Source organism: Bacillus rossius, chromosome 15, assembly GCF_032445375.1.
Source record: "Bacillus rossius redtenbacheri isolate Brsri chromosome 15, Brsri_v3, whole genome shotgun sequence".
NCBI classification, from domain to species: domain Eukaryota; kingdom Metazoa; phylum Arthropoda; class Insecta; order Phasmatodea; family Bacillidae; genus Bacillus; species Bacillus rossius.
In genome coordinates this window covers 14528791-14550166 of record NC_086342.1, presented here as the reverse complement: position 1 = coordinate 14550166, position 21376 = coordinate 14528791, and the positions used below count along the sequence as shown (strand labels likewise).

Below are 21376 nucleotides of genomic sequence, written 5' to 3'. Positions count from 1 at the left end.
CATATGTAATAGGGATAAAATTTGTGTTGATCATGAGATGTTGCTAGTAGATGAGGCACAGAAAAGGACAGAATTCCAAGGGCTGATGGGCAATTGTTGAAAATCAAGAAATAATATGAAGTTTTTTTTTTTTTTTGGCAGGGTGTCTACAAGTCATGAAAATTACAAAAAAATTTCCTAAATAAATAATTATGACGATTGATGTCCAAATTGATTTCCAACAGCCTTTGCTAACTTGCATTTTAGTTTTTTGACACATCAATTCAGTGGGAGACAAGTCGGGTTTTCCTGTTTAAATCAGGTGGGAAATTAAATATGTATTATGTTTATTTTGCTCATTAAATAAATAAAAATGACCTACTAACATAAAAAAAAACATTGTAAGGGAATTTTGTTGGAAGGTCTTGAAATCGGTTTACAGGGTATTTGAATATGCTGTACGGGCATTTAAAGACAATATTATTAAAGAATGGTCGTGAGGCAGATATAAAAATATCTCTGGTGGGGGCGGGGGGAAGTGAGAGAGAGAGAGAGACAGTTGTAGTAATTTTCAGAATCGAAGACTTGAAGTAAAAAAAGTGATTAAGTAGGACAGAAAAAAGAGTGCCAATTTTCGACATGGAAGTCATTGGAGATGATTCAATGTGGAAGAAGCAGCAACGGAATGCATTCGGTGGTGAAAACAGGAGTACATACCCTGAGAAAATCCATCAGCTCGTGGTAGCATCCACCATCTTCACATAAACTATGCAAGGGATGTTACAAAACAACACACAACCAATGCAAGAAAATTTGGTGGGTTTATAAATAACTGAAGATGCATGATGTCACCAACCCTACAACCCCTAAAGCTTTTGACAGGAGTCAAACTTAGTCTACCTGATGATGGCAGCTGCAATGACCGCCGAAACATCGCAAGACAATTACCTGACCCTGCCTACACCTGAAAGTCAAAAAAATGATGTGAAGTTAACCAAGAGCTTGTAAAATAGCCTATTTGTGTTAATTACGAAAACATTTGAAACAGTTAATAATTTGATTTAATAATGTTCTTTATTTCACTATGCAAAAGTATAAAAAGTGAAAATAAGATATTATCTTTTAAAGATTTGTGCAATGGGAGTGCATGACTTGATGTAATCTTTGTCGCACCTGTGCTTTTGTACCTTGTGCGTCTGCCTGAGGACTGGAGCAGATAGCAGTTCCCGAAACGTCGCTTGTTTTTGTTTAGGAAAAACTATTGTGTTTGTTTCGTCTTTTCGTTTTGTCGTGTTTTTGTCTCGTTTCAACTGTTGTGTTGAATTTTTGTTTTTGGGTTCAATATTTTTGTGCTGTCATCATTTGTGGGTTTTTTTTCATTCTCTTCTGTTTTGGAAAACCATTGTGTTTGTTTTGTCTTTTCGTTTTGTCGTGTTTTTTGTTTCGTCTCAACTGTTGTGCTGAATTTTTTTGGGTTCAATATTTTTGTGCTGTCATCATTTGTGGGTTTTTTTCGTTCTCTTAGTCCATTTTTCTTTGTTTTTTCTTTGTTTGTTGACCATATTCCCGTTATGGAATATTATGTAATGTTTATATCCTGTTGACAACAGCAATTTTTTTTGCTTAATTTGTGTTTTTTGTCTTTTGGGTATTTTTTAGTTTTCTTCAACAGAAAAAGTGCTTAGCAATGGCGTATGTCCAAAATGAAAATAAGATGTATATAATAAAAACATGAAGGACTACACACAACATCTACCGCTTTAGAAGTTTTTGGAACACCTCCCTTCAAATATGGATGGCGGGAACGCAATACGTGGAGAGTTGGCAGATGCTTTTCCACCGTGTTTTTGCATCTTGCGTGGTTTATAAACCTGACCTTAAGACTTGATTTTTACTTTTTAATTTTTTTTATAATTCAACATACTTCACTACATGGGAAAATAAAGTGAGATATAGTCGGAAGTGGACCGCCACATTCTAAAAAGTTTCAGTGGGTGAAAGAGACAGCCCTGAGAGTTCGAGTTTTTTTTTTTTTTACCACTGGAGGTACAGCAGCTCTCTTACATATAATCAGAAATAAAAAATAAATAAAAATGAACAAAATGTTTGAGAGAGAAACAGTAATTTTACAATTTGGACAAACCATGATTAACTTGGAAACTAGACGAGCAATCCTGAGATATTTCGGGTTTGGCCAGCTTCACCTGGCAGCAAGAGGCAATGTTTAGCGAGTTAGCGGCAAAGCGAACCAGAAAGTGGACGGAAATGTGAATGAAAGCAGCACAGACACATACACATAACAAGCAGTATGAAATAAATATAACTGATGTCTGGGAAGAAGTGAAAGGGTTGCAATTTAAGTTTGATACTGATTTTTAAAGATTCATGTCCCTTCATTGTTTGATCAAACAAAATTAATATAAAAGAGTAATTAAATGTTACTAATAGGTACTAATTTTTTTTAGTAAATAATATTCTCATAGTAGTAATTGTATATATTTTCATATCCAACGAATACATCATTTACAAACAATTAGATGCACGTAGTATCAAAGTTATTGGAAAAATACATTACTTCATAAAAAAATAAGTACAAAATAGCAAAAAACATTAACATGGGGTACATACATCTGTTAAAATAGAGACAGAAAATACCTTTTCACAAAACTTTCCTTACAAATTTTCTAAAAGCCATTGTTAGTACAGTTTCTCGCATGACCATGTGTTAATGATTTTACTATATAGTTAGTTTGGGGCACTATTTCAGGTAATGCCAATGTATGTGTGTTTTGCCCTAGTGCTCCGCACAATAATCCCAACGCAGAGCCCATCACAACAGACGGGCATGCGGGGCAGTTTCCCTTTGTATAACAAAATAGCTCTTACATAAGTTTATTTAAAAAAAAAAATTCTGGGCTGAAAGTATAAAATAATATATATTTTCCAAGTTGAGTATAGTGAAACGTCTTTAATGCGGCAAGTAAGAAACAACAGTAGTGAAGAATAAACTATTTTGCCGGGTTATTGAACACCAACTTGGTATTTTAGGCTCTGCGAAAACTATTATTTCTTTTTTAATCAAATATATTATTTAACAAATATCAAATATTTTTAAAATCTTATTTTTAACATTTTACATAACACTTTACAGGAGTCTAAGAAAAGCCCATTCAAAATTCTGTAAAACGAAAGATAGAGAAATGTGTACAGAACTATAATAGATAGGTCTAAATGAAAGAAAAAACAATTGTGGCAATGTGTTTTTCTAAACCATTAAAATTTTAATTTTAAAAATTTTTTTGTTGGTCCAACAGATTATATATACAGTAAACTCCCGGTATATCGCGCCCCGATTGATTGCGGAATTGGGTATATCGCAGGTCAAACCATGTCCCCCAATCAGAAATTAATAATAATGGAATAAATGATTGACAGCAGATTAGGATAATTTTGCATTGTAACTCACAAACTAAGCATCGGGCAGAAAAAAGCATAGGCGTAGAAAATGTCCGCAGTGAAATTCTAAACAAGATATCTCCGTACATTATTCCTCTATCTTGTAGGGTTTTCAAATTATGGTCCAATCCAGCCCAGTGTTAATTTCTGAAACACTAGTTCTTAACGTCGCTTTATCTCACAAACGAAGCATCGGACAGGGGACCCGATAAAGCCCACCGTCCAGCGACATTATCCAGCGTGACTCGGCTGGGGATTGATGTTGGATAGGCTTGGTTGACGGCAAGTGCTGGGAGGGGAGAGGCGAGCCGAGAATATGCGACCAAGACACCCGGGTAGGCGGGAGGGGTGGAATATAAGCGCTAATGATGAGAGGGGCGATAGTAAGCCGAAAGGGGGGAAGTCTGGTGTCCTTGAGTAGTTCACTCATTTCCTGTCTGCACACTTCTCGTGGTCACGTTTGTTGACAAGCGGAGACAAGTCATTGTTGACCGTGCGTTATTGAAGCAGTGTTTTTACAGTCAAGTCTTGTTAGCACTTGGTACGATGTCACAGAAACGAAAAACTCAATTCTATAGCAGATAAACTGAAAATCATTGAGCGTGTGAAAAAAGGTGAGACGAAAAAGGAACAGAAACTGAGAAATTTTGTGGATGTTATTGAAAGTGATGTAGGGTTGCAAAGAAAAACAATCAAGTTAGGTGAAGACAGTGAACTGGATGAATGCCTTTACAGGTGTTTTTTAATTAAACAAAGTGAAGGTGTACCATTGTCAGGACCTATTTTGAAGGCTCAAGCTGTGAAGTTTCATAACAATTTGCATGGAAAGACGGACTTCAAAGCTTTAGAAGGGTGGTTTTCGCGATGGAAAGTTTGTCACGGAATACAGCAGGCAAGCATCGAAGGCGAAGCCCGATCTTAGTGGGTGGGGCGGGGTAGTTGACGTATACTGTCGGAGAGGGAAGAGGTAAGAAGGAAAGATAAGGCGTAGAGAGAGGTAGAGATTGGAGCGGGCAGAAACACGGAGTGGTGGAGGGGGTGGGGAAGGGGATGTGTTCACGCAGCACACAGGCAGAGCATGAGTCACTTCACTGAGCAGCGTTGCTGCGTACAAGGCAAAATCAGGTAGTCCGTTGTTTAAAATTCCACTCCAGAATCTTCCCATTTAGTGTGGAGCGCTTACACAAACTATGACTTCTTTTTTATTTTTACCATCTTTTACTGTACAGTATGTACTATATTAATTGGTATTTTACTGGACATCTGTATATAAATGTTTTGTTACAACACTTAAACCTACAGACGTAATATTATTGGGTAATTCATTGTATTATATGCGTTCATCTTTTTACTTTGGTATAATGTTTTAACATTAAATAGTAAAGTAAATCAGCTAGCGTATTTTTAATCTTTGCCGAGGAATTCCCAGTGGTCCAATACTTACGTGAACCATACTGTACCACTTTTGCCGTGAGGTAGTAAACAAGCCCCGGAAATGTTAATGTGTAGCGGCCTCCCAACCTTTAAGCGTGGGGAATATAACACTTGCCGATCCGAGCCACACACATACTCAGCAACTCGACACAGTGTTTGGTGGAATAAGTAAAGACAAAGTTTAACAGACTTTTTAATACGGTGCCACTGATTGCGCTAAAATTAATTTGGCGCAATTTTTGTTTCCTGCGTGTGACCATTTATAATTTACTGAAAGCATGGATAATAAAATTTAACCACTTGACACGATAGACAATTCTTTATTTTTTACGAAGCAGATACTGTGGCTGACACCACGAGACTGGCAGCAGCTTGTGTGCCGAACGTGTGTATGGCGGCGTGTGGCGCGCTCGTAGCCCGTGCGACAAACTGCGCGGCACGCGGACAAATAAAAAAAATTCAACATTTAATATTTATCTTTAAAATTTATTATTTTTATTTTTTCACCCGCGTTTAGTGAAAACTTCGGATGCAAAGTCCGCACATAAGGCGGGCCGGGCCGTCTATACTGTGCGTGCTTGACCGACCTATTAGAACACATGCAGTGTTTTATGCCTTTTGACATTGGTCACATCGAAACATCGCGGTTATGCAACAACGCGGGTAAGAGTTATGTCCCCAGACAACTGCGTTAAATAGGGAGTGTACTGTATATAAATAAAGCATTATTAGAAATTTTAAACCATAATCATATATGTACTGTGAGTTACGTATAAAATCATGTATGTATAATATTATTGTAAACAGATATAGATTTCTCAATAAATCATATTAGCTTCATACAAGTTCTCTCAAGCACTATAAAGGCAGTACATGCATAGTTGCCTCCTTCAACTCAAAAATACATATTTGTTTATTTTCACATTAAACAATCTTGAACACACTGCAATACAAAAAAAAAAAGTTTTCACAAAAAATATTTCTACCATCAAATAAGAGACTTTTCTGATAAACATGATAACTGAAGATATGGCAAAAAAAAAAGTGCAGAGCCAAAGTATAACACTAATCTCAGGTTAAAAAATTTTTCACATTGATAAGCAATTCAAGATTTTTGAATTTAATCTTGAATTTTCCTGGAATTCAACAACTTTCATTACAAGAAATTGCGACTGAATGCTAGCTGCATGTCTAGTCCCAAAATTAATTAAATGGTGGCAACCATTGGTATGAATAAAATAAAATAATCTTGAACAGTGTTGCAAGAAGCACAGGAATAAATTGTGTTTGCCATCGACGCTACAAAATAGCCTGCTGTCTTCACACAAAGGCCAAGAATTTCGGGAAACCTCTTTCTGTGAGGAAGATCACGCACACCATTACGAAGCAAGACTCTTGTAAAAGAAGTGTACAGCCACATTCCGAAAACATTTTGGTGGGCTAAAGACGCATTCTGGCGAGAACGCATGCAGGAACTGTATGGCTTGTTTTGCTCGTAACAGTCTGTCGTCCCACCATTCATTCAGCAGTGGTTAAACAGACTATTTATTAATATTAGTCACATTAGCCCACCCTTCTCAAAGCTTTGTGATACAGAAATCACCCTAAAATAAAAAAATATAAATTACCATGAAACATTCACCCACTTATGTTGGTAGTATATCGAGATAAATGGTTTCCTGGCTCGCAATTGCTCAAAATGGTGCAGTTTTTATAGTTTTACTATGACTTTTTATTTATTATTCTCAAAAAAGTTTTGCTACCATTCATTCTAAAGCCATATTGTTGCAGGATATTTCTTGTATTCTAAAATTTGGTATTAGGTAGCAGGCAGTATTTACCGGACAGCTGATATAAACACAGATACATATCTACAAAATGTTATAAAACGGTGCAACTTGAGCACTATTGAAGATCAAATATAGAGAATACTATGTTCTCAAACAGTTGTAACTGTTTTATAACCTCCCACCCCCTCCACCCCTCCCAGTAGACACCACAACTGTGCCTCAATTCCTAGTGGCAACTACACTTTGAAAAACAGATTAGTGGTACTACTTACTTTCTGAACACGTTGTAATTGATAAGTACATAAAGAAACAATTCTTTACTAAACAAGGAAATTTTTACAATTAATAATTAACAATCACGCGTTTTTATTATATATTCCAGTCAATATTGTAGAAACTTAAACACAATCCATCATATGGAGATATTTTCAAAGCGTTATCATCTCTAGTTTTGTCATTAGGTATTTAGTACCAAGGAACTAAAATTTTTTTTTTTAAAAAGGCGTATATAGGGTCAATGTTACACTACTACAAAATATATGGAAAACTATGCTAAACAATAATCTCAACAAGTTCCAATCATTAAAAAGTGGCAGCCTGCAGCCTACAACCTACAAATGTACAGTCTGTAACAGTTTTACGAAACAAACTTATTTGTTAACCCCCCCCCCCCCAAAAAAAAAAGGCATATATATGAGAGAAGTACGTACATACGTCTTCTGTGTTTACTCATGTGACCAGTAACAAAAAACAGTGTCATTCCACTACTGTAGGTTTGTCTTAGTTTTGAAACTGTGTTTATAATTGTTCATTGTTCAGGCATACAATTAAATGTGAGTCTACCTAGTGATGTACGTGCTGATTCAAAAGAAACATTTATTTTGTCAGTACACTTATGTATTCTCAATTTTTTTAGTGTCTATAAGAAAATAAAAACAAATTTTGTGCTGATTATTTTTTCCAAAATATTCATGTGATGTATTTTTCATGGTAACAAATTTTTAACATGAGCACCAAAATATTCCCATTCTGCCTTGTTCGTACTGTACGTACAAAGTGCAAAAGAGTACATTCATTTTTTTTAATAGGTAGTACCTACTTCTAAAAATCTCACTGAGTGCATCCAAACTTAATGCATCAACATTATTAGAGATGTGATCTATCTCTGAAAGGTCTCATACAAATCAGAAATAGAGAAATCCTAAGTGCCACACAAAAACAGCAGTCTTATGTCACAAATAATACATTCAAGCAAAAAAAAATTGATAAATAGACAATAATGTGTCACAAAAATCTCAAACAGTTCTTTCAAGCAAACAAAAAACACTGTACACGTTTCTCCAGAAATTCAGATCAGCAAGTGCTGTATTAGCAGAACTTTTGCGGATGATCTACACACAAGATCTTCATTTATGACACACACTCAATTTTTAAACAGATTTATGGTAGAATTAAAGTGAAAATCATACACAAAAACTGATTAAATTTAGTTCACTCCGATTATAAATATTTTCTTATAAAATATCCTTGAATGCAAAAATTACATACACTAGCATAAATGTTTTTAGCTGAACACCATTAAAAGATTTTTTTGAATATGGAAACTAGTATCAAAATGGGGAAGCAAGATATGTTCACACAGTCATGACATGTTACACCAAGCGAGAGAGGCTGAATTGATGACAAAAAATTAGCGATAATGACACTAATACTCAGAAATTTTAACACAAACACCGGATACAGTACCCGGAAGAAAATGAAGCCGGAATGAGTAAGAAATCCAACGCAGACACAAAACTATTGACTAATACAAACGTGGTGTGAAAAATAAATGCAAAAAAAAATTGTTATCATTAAACTGACAGGATGCATAATAAACATAGTCTAATTAAGTAATTATAAAACAACAAAGTCCAAAAATATCCTCTAGCTCTGCAAACTACTATTTAACATGGCAATAAAGCAACACGTCTGCTATCACATGAGCACAAACTGCAAGTTTCTGACCAAGAAAAAGCTAAAAAGCACACACCTGAATCTGGCTAGTCCAATACAAAGCATAAACAATGCAAGGAAAAATATAGAAAAAATACATTTTGAGTAAAAAATCTTCACATTTAGATGTAAAAAAAAAATAATTATAGATTACAGACGGATTGATGGAATGGTACAGGTGTTAAAACACTGTTCGTGTTTGCACGGACGGTTGATGTGAATTCACAGATCATTATTTCTGATGAAGCGATTACCTTCGGAGTGTTTTCCAGAGTACCTGTAGCGACACTTTCCGTACACACCTGCAACAAATAAAAACAATGTTTTCAGAGGAAGGCAACAATTTTTGAACCGGTAACATATGACGACACAAACAAAGAAATTGGCCGTAAGTACAGCTGTACCACCCAAGCATCTGCCTGGAGTGATTTTGAAAAAAAGCATGGCAAACCAAAAATCACAATGCTCTAAATTATTTCCTGGACTGCTGCAAACAAGTTAAAACAAAATAAATAAATAAATAAATAAAAAGTTTTTATAAAACATAAAATCTCTGTTTAGGAGCCAGGCACAAAATTGCCAGAGATAAAAGAAAAATTACTTTTGTAAGCATTTCTACTATTAGATTTTATTTTTAAATAAAGTACTGAACAGTATCCACAAAATGGCAACTTGGTACAACATCAGTGATTAACTGATTACAGTTAACTTACTGCAATTTAAAAATTGTCCCGGTTACTCGCACCCAGTCATTTCTGTACAAGATTTTGTAACAACACAATTGGCTAATGTTTTCAAAACCAGTGTATGGTTACATCTTGATTCCCTGGGAGAATTTAGTCGCTAGCAAAGAAAAAAAATGTTAGGCGTCATGGCGACCTGGTGTCAGAGTAGGCCCGTGCGAAGCTTTGACTACGCAAATCAATCAAAGCTCATTTTAATATTTGATTTGACTTCACCAGGAAATTTGCTATTTGTTTTATTTGAATCTTCAGTTGTAATGCAAAGCCTCGCTACTGATGTGAAGCTTCACATTTGTTGCAAAAGCTTTAAAAAATTGGAAACCTAAAATTTGCTCATGAAAAAATTTAGTTTTTTTATTATTGTTTTGTATATATTTTCCTTGAATAAAGATAACTAGTTAAAAATCAAAAGAAGGCATTCCATTTGTTTTATAAATGCTTTATATTAATATCATGCATGGTTATTTTATAATTTTTATTGATGTTATATATAGGGTCCAATCGGTTAAAACATTACAAACGTTAGAGGATAATCTTTTTACTTCATTCCTTTGCCGGGAACACTATTAGCAATTTTATTCAACTTTGCGAATATTTAAATCATTCCAGATATTAGCTTTTCATTAAAAAACTATTATTTACACAGACATACGCCTGGAATTTGTAGAGTCCTTTGCTAGAAGCACTGTGCATAGCTAACAACAGCAACTTACAATTAGAGACTTGCTCAGGCATTAAAGGTCAGAAAGGTTGATACGACCTGGCACCAGGGTGTCCACAAGGAAAAAAAATATTTCGTACCAACTTAGGGGAGAACAAAGTACTAGATTTGAAAAAAATAATTACTAGATTATAATTTTTTATGGTTTTAACAATTTAGGAAGTTATTATGGCATTGCAATGCTTGAACTTAAATATCACACCACACACACATAATTTCCATAGTTTTTAAAAATAATTACGCTCAATAATAAAATAATTTGGAGTTACTGTAATATTATTATATTAAAGAAAAAAAGTACCAGATCTGAGCGTAAATGTACTAGACCACTAAAAAACTTATGAAAGTACTAGATCTAGTACAAAAGTACTAACCGTGGACACCCTGCCTGGCACCGAAAGGATTTTCCCTGACGCTGCTTGCTACGACTGTAACATCATCCATCGCTCACCTTTGTGGTCGCTGATGTCTCTGTTGGTCAGCGGCAGCGGCGTGTAGTCCAGCGCTTCCGTCCCCATTTCATTATCCACCTTCTTCAGAAGCAACTTATTCTACAAAAGAGAAAACATTTGATACCCCTTTCATTTCAAACAAGGATGAGGAACTTCCTCAACACACAACTGACGTGGTGAGAGACGACCGTTTCTCATGCTAGCATGGGCACATCCAGGGGGTGAAGAGAGGGCAGTCTCCCTCCTTCCAAAGTGTCTTGGGGGAAGAGGGGGGGGGGGGGGGGGGGGGTAAGGTAAGGAGGAGAAGTTAGAGAAAATTTGTAACTAATCCTCACACACAACTGTCCAAAAAATTTGTTTAGTCAAATAAAATATGTTATTCCTTTTGTTATTGTTTATTATTTTATGGCACCTTAAAGATTTCAATTCCGAAAAAAAAGCCCCCAATTCTGTCTCGAGCTAGATATGCCTTTGCATGTTAGTATGCATTCCGTTTACCTGTTAAAATTTTAACATAGGTTTATCTTTCAAAAACTATTGACGAAAGTAGCTGAAATAGAAATATAACACACGTTATCTATCATGTATCACACAAAAACCATGATCCATTAACTATCGCAAAAACCATCTGCCCACAACTGGTTCGGCTGGTTTGAAAAGAAACTTCTTTGCAGCGGGCAAGGGCAATGACGTAACGTTAAAGAGTAACGCTCGGGGAGTAACGAAAAGTCAAAACGATAAGGAGTTGTGGCACTCGATGGGAGAGGGGGCTAAGGTGCTGACGAGTAGGAAACTCGATGGCATGTTTGCAAACATTGCACACTCGCGTACAATTTTGTACTCGCGTGCTTGCACACCCACTTACTTACCACTCGTATAATCGCTTACATAATTACTTACTGGCATAATCTCTCACATTCTTGCACACACTCATCTCTTGTTCATTCACGTAACTGTGAAGTCTCAGAGGGCCTTCCGAGCGCCAGACCGTCTGGAAGAGCACGCCCGACGCGGGTGTGGGTGGGGGACTCACCGAGTTGTCGGGGCTGACGACCTTCATGTACTGGCCCCTGCACAGCGCCTCGGTCCTCTCCTGGGGGCTCACCCGCGTCGAGTCCAGGAACAGCAGTCCCGGGAGACGGTGCAGCACATAGTACCTGCAACAGCCCCGCCGCCTCAAGTCATCCTCTGCAACCAGGCGACTATCACAAACCACATTGATAAAAGAGAGAGAGAGATTGCCCGTCTGAATTCACAGAGAGCGGATACGGAGGGGCCTAGAGCTGTGAAATTCGGTACGTGGAATACTCCTAGAGGAGGGAGTCCGTTTGTACCTCAAACAAATTTTTTTTGGATTTTTTTTTTTTTTAAAAAAAAAGCAACTTTCAAACTACATTTTTTCCAATAATCTCCTTGGCAACGGCTCATAACATCGTTGATGCTGTATTTACCTTTGGATGTTAATCCAGTGTTTTTTTTTTTTTTTTAAATTATCCTTGCCATCATTCTGACACAGTTTTCGTTAAATAAATATGAATTTGAAGGCCTTTGAAAATTGCCAAATCCAAGATAGCATCTCCTGTTTATAATTTTTCCGGTTACCCACAAGGAGGGGAACGTACAATGAGCTGTGCGAGTGTGTACACTTCAGCAGTGAAGTGAGGGTAAGTCCGTTAGCTGGACATATATGCAAGAGTCTTGTGTCAGATTGGACTGACGATACAATTAAACATAAGATGAGGTCAAAGTTATTAATTAAAACACAAAATAAAATTTAAAAATTGGGTGTGTGTATGTACATGCGTTAAAAGTACTTACTTGGCGTGATAAAACACTAACTTTAGTTTTTTCCATGCAAATAATTGATAGATTAAAAATAAAAGGACTTGAGTGATATGAATATGGTTGTAAAGTATAAGTTCAATAGAATTAAAATTTTTAATAATTACTCAGTATTCAATATTAATATAAACACATGAATAAAATTAATTTTAATGTAGTTAAATAATTGAAATAAATTAAATTAATAATGAAATAATATATAATTGATAATGCAAAAAAAATTATAAATACAGTAACAAAACCTAACTGATATAAATACATTTGAAAAAGTTTATAAATACAATTATAACACTAATATTCAAATTAGATAGATATATTTAATGATATGGACCAGTATTTAACATCAATCACTAAAGTATAAGATTCAAAAGCACATATAGAATTTTTATTTCTATGCAGCTTTTTTTAATATATATATATATTTTTTTCATTGTGTGAAAATTTAATTGCATGGTGCGTGCACATTGTAAAAATTCACTCCCATAACTTTTTCATAATGCGCCTAAAGAAGTACAACTTCAAAATAATTTTCATTTCCCAACAAAATCTCCAATATTTGTGCACTTGGCCCGATATTTTACCAGTGGCCCAGTACCAGCTGCACTGAATTCTTTGGCTTGCTGTTTCAGTCACATTAAGACATGCCACTATTCTATCACACAATCACTGAGCACCGTCTCCAATGTGAATGCAACCTGGTCAACACGACATGAATCTCACAGAGCTGGACGATGCTGCCATCTGTTAACATGCTTGGTAAGTATTTGCTGTTAATTTAAGATAAATCATAGCAATTTGTGACTAAATTAATGTCTTTCCCTCATACAATGCAATACAAAATTTTACAGGAAGCTATCTGAAAAGTTATCATAAATTTCAACAAAAACATTTCAATAATGTTGAGTTTATTTAAAGGATGTTGAATACACAAACATTTGTAGTAAAATGAATGGGCACGCCAAAGAAGCAGGAATGATAATCGGAGGCAGGGGAGATAACAGTGATGGCGGGAGGTTGGAAGGGAAGAACGAGAGAGAAGCAAAAAGATAAAATATGTACAGAGACAAAGGAGGGTTTAGGAAGTACAACAGAATTATATACACATTACCATGTGACGTAAGTACCTTACATAATTCTAACATCCATAAGAGATGAACAGCAGCTTAAAGATCTTATTTGCACTACATCAAGGTGCAAATACCTGTAACGTTGGTAGTCCTCGTCATCCTTCTCAGAATCTGACAACTGGTTGGGGCAAGCAATATTTCCCAGCAGGCTGAGATAGGTAAGAGACGGCAAACTGTGCGAGATTTTCGTCAGGAGCAATTCCAGCCTGGTTATCTGTTCACACACAAGTACATGCTCACAAACTGATTTGTTTTTATAAATTTATTTTTATGACATGCAGAACATATGAAAGCTAATACCCAACTACACAACTACAAAGTTTCTCAGTTTGCACAGAGGCTAGTGTCAGGTGTGTTAAACAATTCTTAATTACTAAATGCTGTTTTGAATTATTTGCAAAAAATTTCTGATATTTTAAGATTAAGATTTAACCCACTCTTCTCTTTTCGTAACGCTGAGACAACATTGCATTGCATTGCAGCTCACAACTACAGTAATGTTTTTAGAGTACCTAAACTTTAAATACAGATTGTAATCAGACATCCTGGCAGGGACTTTATCCTAAATACTTTCAAGCATGAGTGAACCAAGAGTGGATAAACAGAACAGTACAAACTATGGACTGGAGTTGAGAACACAGGTGAATATCGGAGATATAACTTATGCTAAATGCTGCCATAATTTTGACTGGGATTGAAAGAAGAAAAAAAACTGATTCACGTGATGCTGAGATTGCTTATTGCTTGAAAAGAAAATGGTGTATAGTGATAATAAAGAACAACAATTCAGGAATAAAAGTCAAATTCTAGTTGGATGCTTTTTCACATGACAATACTGAAATCTCTGGAGAAATGTTCTAAAGTAATTTGTTCTATATTTGCGACAACAGCAAATAGTTTATATTCTTTATGGCATTTCTACTCAGTATTTGCTCTTATTTATCCTCAAGTCATATTTGTATACTTTTTTTGTCTATAACTAAACCTCTATTTTGAAGATATGTGAAAACCAATAAGTATTACAAAAAAATTATTTAATTTTTTAAATATTTTCTTTTAAAATGCTCTAGGAATGTCCAACATAGCTTCGTGTTGGCTCCAGTCCAAACATTTAATGAAATAGACTATAAACCAATACCGGACAGCACTATGCTAACACAGGCACACAAACAACAAATAACCTAGTGGCACTGCCTGACACCACAATCTATTTTTTATTAGTTAAAAGTTAAATTATATTTTACTACCCGGATATAAACACGGCATGTTTTTACTTCTACTAGGAAATCTGAAGCACTGGAGGTTAACTTATACAGTAAATTTAAACACAAAATATGAACAAATAAAGTTTTTACACAGAACAAAATAAAATTTCTTTTACCATCATAAAGTCGCGCAGTGAAAGGTGTTCATCCAACATGTTCGAGACCACGGCCATGCTGTATTCGTGATTTTGCTCGATTATCGAACATCAATATAGTTTTAACGGGATAACCTTAAGGGGAAAAACGCGAGGTAAAAAGTTTTTTAACTTGCATGCCAGGAATGTCTAATCTGATTTACAATATGACGTCTCAACATAGCACCATTTTTTCGTGGGAGGGGCCCCCCGAACCCCCCGCTTTATCGGTGTGGTATGTGCAAAAAAAAGAGGGGGGGGGGGGGCCATGAATCCAATCATGCCCCGGGTGCCAGAGACTCTAGTTGCGGCCCTGTGTGCGGAACAATGTGATTCTGGGTTGAAAGACTGAGCGCAGCGACTCACGCTGTTCTTGTTGAGGGAGAGGGTGTGCAGGCGCGGCAGACAGGGCACCACGATGCCGTCCGACAGGCAGTTGTTGTCCAGCACCAGCTCCTCCAGGCCCGAGAAGCGCTCGACCCCGTCCAGCGACCGCAGGCAGTTGAAGCTCAGGTCCAGGCAGTGCACCTGGGAGCCGTAGAGCTGGGCCAGGGCCCGGGGCAGGCGCTGGCAGTCCTGCCCCACGTAGCTCAGCTGCGAGCAACACGCACCTCCCTGAGACCTGCCCGTCCCACGCAACACTCTCCTCCTGCCCCGTCACGACACCAGAGCACATCTCAACATACACTCACATCATGCCCAGACGACTATACATTTTTTTCCTGCACACTATATAGTATCCACTGTTACCATTTTGATCAACACTACGTAACCAGCACTGCCAGTCTGGAAATATTAAACGAATAAATTTGTTTGCTCTTAATATTGAAATGGTACATTATAGACACTTTATTCCGGTTGAAATTAATACACAGTTCGTCGCCTGAGAATTGGAGTGTTCTATGTCCATTGAAGTCGGAACTGAGATATAAGCATTTGAAAGTTCAAACAACTATGAATATCATGACATAGAACAAAATAATATTCGTCTTAAATTAAGAAGAAACTAAGAAAATAAGTGTGTAGACGTGTGTGGATATAGTACAAATGAATACTAATATTAATTTTGTGTCCATAGCATAAAAAACCTAAAAAGTGGACATAGAACACTCCAATACTCAGGCGGCGAGTTGTTGGCATCCGTTACATTTAATTAATGTTAGTAAAATTGTATAAGAATTACTGACAGCACACAAATTCACGATTAAGACACCCGATTTTAAGGAATTTACAATGTCCCTGTGTTTCCCAGGTTTTGAAAATGATTTTACAATCCCCCCCCCCCCCCCCCCCCCCCCGAGTTTTCTTTGCTTTCAAAATTTTCCCTGCGTGTGATGAACCCTGTGTATTCAAGGAATCATGAAAAGGGCTTATGACCTCAGTTATGAGGGTCGTGTGACTGGTCCCGGGAACTTTTAAAGCTCAAGGACAATAAGGGTGAGACTGGCTAATGTGCTCTAAGGGACTTTGGTTCCCATAAAATTATTGTGGAATATTAAACTATCTAACCTACTTACAATTTTATGTCTCAAATTTTTTTCATACCAAAAACTGCCTATGAAAAGTCTGGGACTTTGAATGCTGTTTGGCGGTCTAATTTTTCAAAAAACACTGATAAAACTGACTTTTATTTATAAACAGAAGCCTGAAATACCAATTTACATATTTCTAAATTAAAAATTGACAAATTTCTTATAAAAATATAATAAGTAGACACACAAATCACAAACAAAACTCAATAAATTCATTTATCCTAGCCAATAAGTCAAATATAAATAAAACCTATAGAAAGAAGCAAAGCAATTTCATTAATTTTTTTAATATCCAAAACACAAAGGAAAATCAGTAAATCCTAGCCAAGTAAATTCAATGTTAGTTTGTAGTCGTAAATTCACTTAATTCTGTCGCAGAAGTAAAAATAAAAGAAAATACTTCTTAAACTAAGGTAAAAAAAACTAACAAACAATCTATTGGTTCTTTGGTTTACTATGCCATGATGATCGTGTCACTGAGGTAAACATCCAAAAACTTCCGAGAGCACCTTTTAAAAAATCAACTAATAAAGCTCCATATTTTGACTGTTCTATGAACTGTACTAAGCTGAGAAGATTCCTAAAACTTTAAATTAAGATATATTTTTTGTGCGAGACGACTTTGAAGAAATAAAGCCTACATATTGCCCCAAGCTACATTCAAATTACCAGTAAAAATGCCATGAAACTTCATCTAGTAGCTTTGGAGATTAGCATGTTAAACAGACAAACAAAGTTTTTAAAAAATAGTCTAACTGTATTCTGCTACACTCTCTATGTCACCTACTATCAGTTTTTGTCTAATATTTTCTGTACAGACACAACGATTCTACAGTTTTATTATAGTATACATTACTCACGCTAAAACTTTATTTCAACATTCAACCCCTCCAGAACGGAAGAAGGTAAATGATAATTCCTGACTCAGGAGGGGTAATCCCACACCTACAACAGGCTAGGGCTTGAAGCATAGGGATTCCTCAGGGTCCTAAGTCGCTTGGTGAAGACTGGTTCACTGTTAGTCGAACACGCTGGGGTGACCTGCTTAAAACTGACAGACCACAGTCTGTCCTCTGGTCGTACGTCAACATTAACACTACTGCATTGTTTTTATCTCCTAAAACCAAGCAGGTACAAAATACATTATTCTACACAATCTTAACCTAATGTGCACCTTAAAAATAAAATAATAATAATTAACTGGCAATTTATATACGTGGGATATACAGAAATACAAAATTAATGGGTCAAGGTTTTTGTGAAGTCATTAGGGTTTTGAATCATGAATTAAAGCTATTTGGGGGAGTAATCAGCCATGGTTGGAATGATTTAAGGAAACTAGGATAGCCGGACCAGAATTCGGAACATATAAAATTAGAGTCCACTATCTTAACCACTAAGCCTGCTCACTATAAAACAAAAAAGCTGCAATTATAAATTACAGAAATCTATTGGCTTAAACATTCGTAACTTCACACAACTTGCGATTTAATTATAGAAGAAGAAAAAAACTATATTAGGTAAATTAATTTTTATTTGCTACAAAACAGCAAATGATTAAAAAATTTTTTTTAATAAATCAAATCTATTTTAGTACGTAGTAAAATAATAAAATTTCTCGCACGAGCTACCTGTGAAAATCTTCCTCTCCTGCTGAAGACGGTCGTGAAAGAAATGTGCGACAAATTCTGAAATGCCGGCAACTCTTGGTCCAGGGAATCGCTGCCGCTCTCGCTAGCCATGACTCCCGTCGCGAGTCCTTACCGAACACGAATGCACATAGCCGCGATGGGTCACTGGGATGGGAAGACAATGACAGAAAATACTGTCCCTATGCATGGGGCACGCTTGCATATACAACTACACCGCTTTTTCCTGAAGCCCCAAATGTTATTTTGAAAAGGATGTCCCACGACTTTATAAAAAAAAAATGTTAGCGCACTAATCTATACTTAGGCATATTGTACGCCTGGGAAGTCACCATAACCTTTACTGCGACAAATCTGTCAACGACCACAAAGCAAAGCACTCTATCACCACAACTGTCTAAACGACACTACACACACTGTCGGGATGCCTGAAGCCAAGCCCGGCGAGGAAAGCAGGAGAGCCGAGCGAGGAAGGGGGTGGGGGGGGGGGGGGGGCAAGCCAGGGACGCAAGTCAATAATTCTTAGACCCGACCACTCCTCCGTTGTAAGGCTTGCCTGTGACGCGAGAAGACCCCTGCCACCCGTAACCGACGAGGTGTCGCGTTACACCCAGGAGGAAGCCCAAGCAAAGAGCCACCGTGCGCCGACGCAAGCCGCGCAGACTCCCAAAAAAAAAAAAGCACTCTTTCAGCAACAAATGCACGAAACTCAAAACTAATAACGAGCAAAGTAACAAGACATCTGAACGTCACTGTGAACACACAAGTGTAAAGGATTAGTTCACGTGAACCTGGAGTGAAGGAAAACAATCTTCAGTCTATTACAGGCAAGTTCATAGACACGTGACTTTAATTTTCAACTTCAGCTGACTTTGCATACAATAACTTGACCTTAAGCAAACCTGAATCAGTAATATAAAAGTTTTGAAGAGGAGGAGGAGGAGGAGGAGAAAGAAGGAAGGAAAAAAAAAAAAGAAAAAAGAAGAAGAAAAAAAAAGAAAAAAAAAAATTTTACATGACAAAAATAAAAAAAATTAATTCAGGGTTGCAAAATTGTATACTTTAGACAAAGTAATAATTTTAATGTTTTGCATAGTGAAAAATAAAACTATGATTTCACAAACAAATTATAGAATAAAAATTATTGCATTAATGCAGAATGATTGGTTTATACAAAGAGCTGGGTCTACAGCAGGGATTTTCATAAGAAATAGATAATTTTAGTAAGTAGTAATTAGTAAAATAAAATAATTTCTTGCTGGAAAATACATACGTCATCATGAGTATAAATTAAATAGAAAGATGAAAGAAAAAAAAATCTCTTAATTTTTTAACACGTTACATATTTCCACAATTTGTAACACTGCAGAGTATTATGTCTTCGGGGTTTTCTAGCATCAGAACGAAACAGTGATGAATGTTCCTACCAGATTGATACTGTACAATTACTTTCAGCAGTGGTATTTCACTCATTACTTACATGTCAATTGTAAATTTTAATATTTGTTAGATATTATTACCTTTAAAAGTAATGTTATAATTCTGAAACATTTGTACAACTTTAACATGTAATGTGAATGCAAATGTAGCAATGTTTAAAAGAATTATGTTGGAAGAATTTATAGTCATCCAACTTGCCTATAGTTGCCTTTTATCCACACCATGTGAAGCTTTAACAGAGCTTTAGTTTGCACCAAACAGCAGTTAACTTGTGAACGTGGCTGCTTTTCATAATTGTTAAAACTGGTTCACATTAGTCGAGTGAGCTCGGCCGAGTACTCTGCCTAGTTCTACTCGCCTTGTGTTAGAAGAGCCCATTCACATACATTTAAAGAAAAGCATGAATTTGGATGTGTGGTCTTATTATTTATATAGAAAATATCCTGTGAAAATACATGTTTTTAAGAAGTGCTTGAAAAGGATATTTGATTTTTATTTAAAGGAAGTAAATTAATTAATTAATTCTGTTTGTAACATATATTTGGTAAGAGTGTTCAATTTGTTGGTAGAGGAAGTAAATAAATTCATTTTGTTTTTCAAAAGTGCTTGAAAATAAAGGGTATTTATTTTGTCAGTAAAAGACGTAAATTAATTAGTGAAAGTCCTGCACTAAGTTCTCAAATTAAGTTTTCAAATTTTTATTCTGGTACAACAGACTGGACAGATTCCACAGTCAATGTTGCAATAAAGTTCAACGACTTCAATGTGTCTTTCAGTCCATTTTGCTTTAAACTAGGATTTAAAATATCTTTCAGTAAATCATGGAACTGATCTACTGTGCTCCTCAGACTGTCCACACTGGGTGAGTGAGAAGGGGAGCCAAAATAGTACTATCCAAGTAGATGGCTTAGTACTAACTTGCCGTTCTACTTGCCCTACATCTCAAATAATGTGAACCTTCCTTAAGCACGACACATACATTAGGCAGTGTACCACATCCCAAATTCCTAACATGTAAGCTTTATCCACAGATGCTAGGCAATTACTTGAAAAGGAAGTTGAATAAGCCATATGTTTGTCTATGGTTTCATGTGTTACAACGGTAATGCAGTGTGTGAAAACCATTCTTTCAAATTTTTTTCTTTCCGTTCTAAAAAGCCCCTATATCCAAGTATTACTGTTAAAAAATGACTTGTAAGTGAACTAGTGAATCTCTGGTTTGTGGTTTCTTACATTCAATATTAAAGTATGAATTACTTGCAAACTCTTATAAATTAATTGCAAATAAAAAAAAACTATGTTAATCCACTGTGATTCACTGATGTAGACTGTGCTACGTTTGTGCTAGCCTATGATTCACTCTTAATGTAAGAAAATTATAAACACCACGACATCAGACATATAGGTATTAAAATGTTAAAAATATCTTACCCTTTTGTCAAAAAAAGTCACAGCACTTGTATTGAAATCACCAGCATCACGTGCACTCCCTTCCATTCCTGAAGTCAGCTGACAAACTTGTTGGTTAAAAATATTTTCGCGTCGAATAACTTTCACCATACCTTATTAAAATTTTCTTTGCAAAACTCATCTCACATATCTAAAAATTCCATTACAGTAAATGTTAAGTTGCATTTATGACATCACTACCGCACAGATTTGAAATTACTACTGCAAAACTCAAAATATTTATATTTACCAGCTCTATCAATACCGAAAGTCAAATAAAAAACCTGTTCCGATACTACCAAGAGTTAACACCTTTCTAATTTGCCGGTTGTCAGGTGGAAAATTTTGTATTTTTCGATACTTCTATG

General features: G+C 36.0%; 1 protein-coding gene across 1 annotated transcript; it reads right to left on the bottom strand.

The window, feature by feature from the left end:
* Positions 1 to 2459: 2459 nt before the first annotated feature.
* On the bottom strand, positions 2460 to 21324 carry LOC134539458 (leucine-rich melanocyte differentiation-associated protein-like). Its single transcript, XM_063381508.1, has 6 exons — positions 20991 to 21324; positions 15305 to 15532; positions 13614 to 13753; positions 11604 to 11727; positions 10570 to 10669; positions 2460 to 8956 (listed from the first exon to the last, which is right to left on the bottom strand). The coding sequence occupies exons 1-6, from the start codon at positions 21117 to 21119 to the stop codon at positions 8877 to 8879; spliced, it is 801 nt and encodes a 266-aa protein (XP_063237578.1). The 5' UTR covers positions 21120 to 21324; the 3' UTR covers positions 2460 to 8876.
* Between the last annotated feature and the right edge of the window lie 52 nt (positions 21325 to 21376).

Bases quoted from the DNA above. Each gene is read 5' to 3' on its own strand.
- LOC134539458 (XM_063381508.1), bottom strand. From the start codon at position 21,119: ATGGTGAAAGTTATTCGACGCGAAAATATTTTTAACCAACAAGTTTGT. The intron at 10,670-11,603 runs GTGAGTCCCCCA...TCTCTTTTGTAG, and splicing joins TCGTCAGCCCCGACAACTCG to AATAAGTTGCTTCTGAAGAA. The intron at 8,957-10,569 runs GTGAGCGATGGA...TATTTGTTGCAG, and splicing joins AGACATCAGCGACCACAAAG to GTGTGTACGGAAAGTGTCGC.